The sequence below is a fragment of the Fonticula alba genome, assembly GCF_000388065.1.
Source record: "Fonticula alba strain ATCC 38817 unplaced genomic scaffold supercont2.3, whole genome shotgun sequence".
Lineage (NCBI taxonomy): Eukaryota > Rotosphaerida > Fonticulaceae > Fonticula > Fonticula alba.
The window spans coordinates 1,692,198-1,695,562 of NW_009242973.1; the positions used below are offsets into that span (position 1 = coordinate 1,692,198).

The 3,365-nt window shown below is 74.5% G+C and overlaps 1 protein-coding gene across 1 annotated transcript in view; it reads left to right on the top strand.

The window, feature by feature from the left end:
- The first annotated feature begins 2,729 nt into the window (after window positions 1-2,729).
- H696_02149 (hypothetical protein) overlaps window positions 2,730-3,365 on the top strand; it is a 5,411-nt gene continuing 4,775 nt past the window's right edge. The window contains exons 1-3 of the mRNA XM_009496045.1: window positions 2,730-2,820; window positions 2,977-3,132; window positions 3,232-3,353. Of these exons, the coding sequence (XP_009494320.1) occupies window positions 2,800-2,820; window positions 2,977-3,132; window positions 3,232-3,353 (299 nt within the window). The 5' untranslated portion in view covers window positions 2,730-2,799. The remainder of the gene's footprint in view (window positions 2,821-2,976; window positions 3,133-3,231; window positions 3,354-3,365) is intronic.

The window sequence follows — 3,365 nt, forward strand, 5'->3', positions numbered from 1 at the left end:
CCCGCCCGCCCGCCCGCCCGCCCCCTTGGACGTCACACCCGGGGACACCCTCTCGCCCCAAGTCGCCGAGGCAACGGCCCGCGTGCCGACGCGCCCGTTCGCGCTCCCGCCCGCCGCCCGCCGCCCGCCGCCCGGCCCGGCCCGGCCCGGCACCGGCTTCAACCCCCGGCAGGCGCTTCGGCCGGCGCCCCGGTGTCGCGCGGGGTTTTCCCGGCGCCTAGAGAATGCCAGCGGCCGAGGGCCCGACGCCGGCTCATCACAGCCAGACGCCGGCTCATCACAGCCAGACGCCGCCGCCGCTGGCGCATTAGCCCATGTGCATTGCAAAGTACAACGACGGCCCCGCGCACCCCATGATGATCGCGCACCGGCCCGGCGGGCGCCGCGGTGCCCGCCCCCCCGTCGCGCCCGCGCTCCCACACGAAATGCGGTCGGTGTGCGGCCCAAACAAACGGTCCAACTCAGAAGCAGGCGCCCGCATTCCAGAAAATGCCCCCCGCCCCGCCCCACGCGCCCCAGCCGGCTGCCCGGCCGTCTGACCGCGAGCAAGCCGGCAGGGCACCCCCCCCCCGCGCCCGTCGCCGGTCCGGCCGCGCGATCAGGCCCCCGCCAGCGGCGGGAGGCCGGAGCCGGCCGGGGGGCGGCTGCCCATGTGCCCGGGCCGCCCCTCCCGCGGTCTTGGTCTCGACCACGCCACCGGACGATCAAGGTATATTGGGTGGTTTATTAATTTCCCTGTTCCCGCCTTGAACACGGGCCCCCCCCCCCCGGCAGAAACGGAGCATGCCAGCGCCGGACGGCAACCGGTGAGACCATCCCCCCCCCCCCTCCCGCAGGGCTCCTCACCGGCCCTGCTGCTGCCCGGCGCGCGGCACACAGGGGCCGGCGGCGGGACTGGCGCACAACGCACAACCGCCGGGCACCGCTGGGGGGAGGCGGGGGGGGGCCCGCCCACACACACGTGCCCCCTCGCACGCCAGACATACGCGCGGGAGGCCCCTCCGCGCCCGCGTCCGGCCCACCCGGAGATCCCCGGCGCACATGGACCGGCCGGCGGGCCCTTTTTAATTGCGAAACCGGGCTCCTCCGGCGCCCCCCCGGATGAGGGCCCTGCCTTGGGGCCGCCCGCCCCCCCCCCCCCCGACCCCCAGGGCGCCTCCGATGGCGGTGAACATGGCGGGCGGCCGGCCACCCGGCCGGTTGAAGGCGCGGGCCGGCAGGACCAGCAGGGTCGTCTGCCGGAGAAGGGCTGGCCCGAAGGGCCCCCGTGGCGTGTTTTTTTCGGCCAAAGAGAGTATACGGACTTCCTGCCGCGCTGCTGCCCCGCGCACCCAGCCCCCCATGTGTGTGGATGTCTCTGTCGCCGCCGGATCCCGCCGCCAGGACACGCTGTGCGCCGGCAAGGCGGCCCCGCCCCCGCCCCCCTCCCCCGGACCGGAGTCTCGCCCTGGCAGGGGGGTCCCGCAATCCGACCCGGACCGCGCTCGGGCTGCCCCCCCCCCCACCCCCAGCCGGCTGCTCTGAGCCTCGCTCGGCCTTCCGGGCAAGCCACATCCCCCGCAGGCCCTGCCCTCCGGGCACCCCCGAAAAGGGGCTACCGGTTTCTGGGCCGCCTCTCCGCTGGCGCACGCGCGCGCGCGCATGGACACGCCATACCCTGGCCGACACGCCTTCTGGCCGCCGCCCCCCCCCCCCCCCCCCGGGCGCCTGGCACGAAAAGAGGGGGCTCGCGCGTGGCCACCGCGCCAGGGGGGAAGGGCGGCGCCTGGCGGGCGACCGCGGGCGCCGGGAGCGGACGCACGCGCGCGCGCGCGCGCGCCATATTGGCCCCCCGCCAGAGAGGGGGGGGGGACAGGGGAGCCGCGTGTTGAGCCGGACCACCTCCTGCCCCTTCCGCGCCGGTCGCGCCTGGCGGCGGTTGGGCGGAGGAGGAGGGCCGAGGGCGGGAACGCAGCCATCTTCCCCAGCCAATGCCCCCTGAGAGGCATCACCGCATCCCGAAAGGACGCGGGCCCCCCCCCCCTCCGGAGCTCTCCCGAGGCCCGAGTCGCGCGAGGGGTCGAGAGCCGCGCTCGACAAGCCGTGTCCAGCTCCCCCTCGCCGGAGGCCCGCGTCCCGGTGCGCCCGCGGCGAGGCAGCCTCGTCCTCTTCTTCCCTCGGCGCCCACCGCCGGGGCCGTCCCTCGGCTGCTTTCGCCCTTGCCCGAGCCCCCCCCCCCCTCCCAGGCCGACGAGCCGACGGATGTGGGCATCACCGGCCCGACTTAACCGACGCGGTTACATTTCATGGTCACATGCTACTGTCCCAGTGACATGCGCGTGCGGCCTGGTGTGCCGAGCCACCGGCCCGCCCCACGCCCACCAAGAACCGGGGAGGGCCCCACGCGTGCGTCGCGCTTGACCATTGGAAGGTCCCGGCCTCCGGAGGCGCTCGGGGCGGCGCGCGTGCGCGCCCTCGGCCGCGGGGAATGCTCGGCGCGCATGCGAGGGCCGTGCGCCGCCCCCCCCCCCCCCCTGGCGACTGTCCCAGCTGGCCGGGGCCGTCCCCCGGCTGGACCAGGAGGTCTGGGCGGGGGGGGGGGTGGGGCGGATGCCGGGGGGTGCCGGCGGAGCCGCCCCGGCTCGCATCCGGCCAGCCCCCGCCGAGCAGGAGCCACCTTCATGCGCCGGTGGCCTTGCCGGGCCCTCGCACGCGCGGGCCGCCCTCCCCTCCTCCCCCCCCCCCCCCCCCCCCCCTGCCCTCCGCCCCTTGGTCGCGCATCCCCCCTCTGATCTGCTTCAGACCCCTCCCTCATCCAAGATGGACCCGAACACGGCGCAGGTACTGTTCCCCATGGCCCCCCTCCCCTCGTGTCTCCCCTCCCACTGACACCACCCCCGCCCCCGCGCTCCCACGCCTCCGCGCCTCCGTGTGTGCACGTCGTGGCCGGTGCGGGAAAAAAAAAACAATAACCCCGCCACGCGCACCACAACCAAGACTCTCGAAGATCTCGAGAAGCACATCTCCCTGCTGCTGGAGAACAACACCGAGACCGTCAAGAATGCCACCGACTACCTGAACAAGAACTACCTGAAGTCCCCGCAGAGCGTGCCGGCCCTCTGCCATCTGATGTTCAACTCGCCGAACCCGGTGGTGCGGCCTTCCTCGTGCTCTCGGCCCCAGCCGCCCACCTGCCCGTCCCTCTCTTTTTTTTTTTTCATTGACCTGGCCCCCTTTTTCACGCAAGCGCAGATCCGCCAGATGTCCGCCACCCTCCTCTTCCGCCAGGTCACCCGCTATTGGATCCGCGTCCCTGAGGCCGAGCGCAATGCCCTCAAGGAGACCATGCTCAACCAGATCGTCTCCGACCCCTCGTCCGTCCCCCC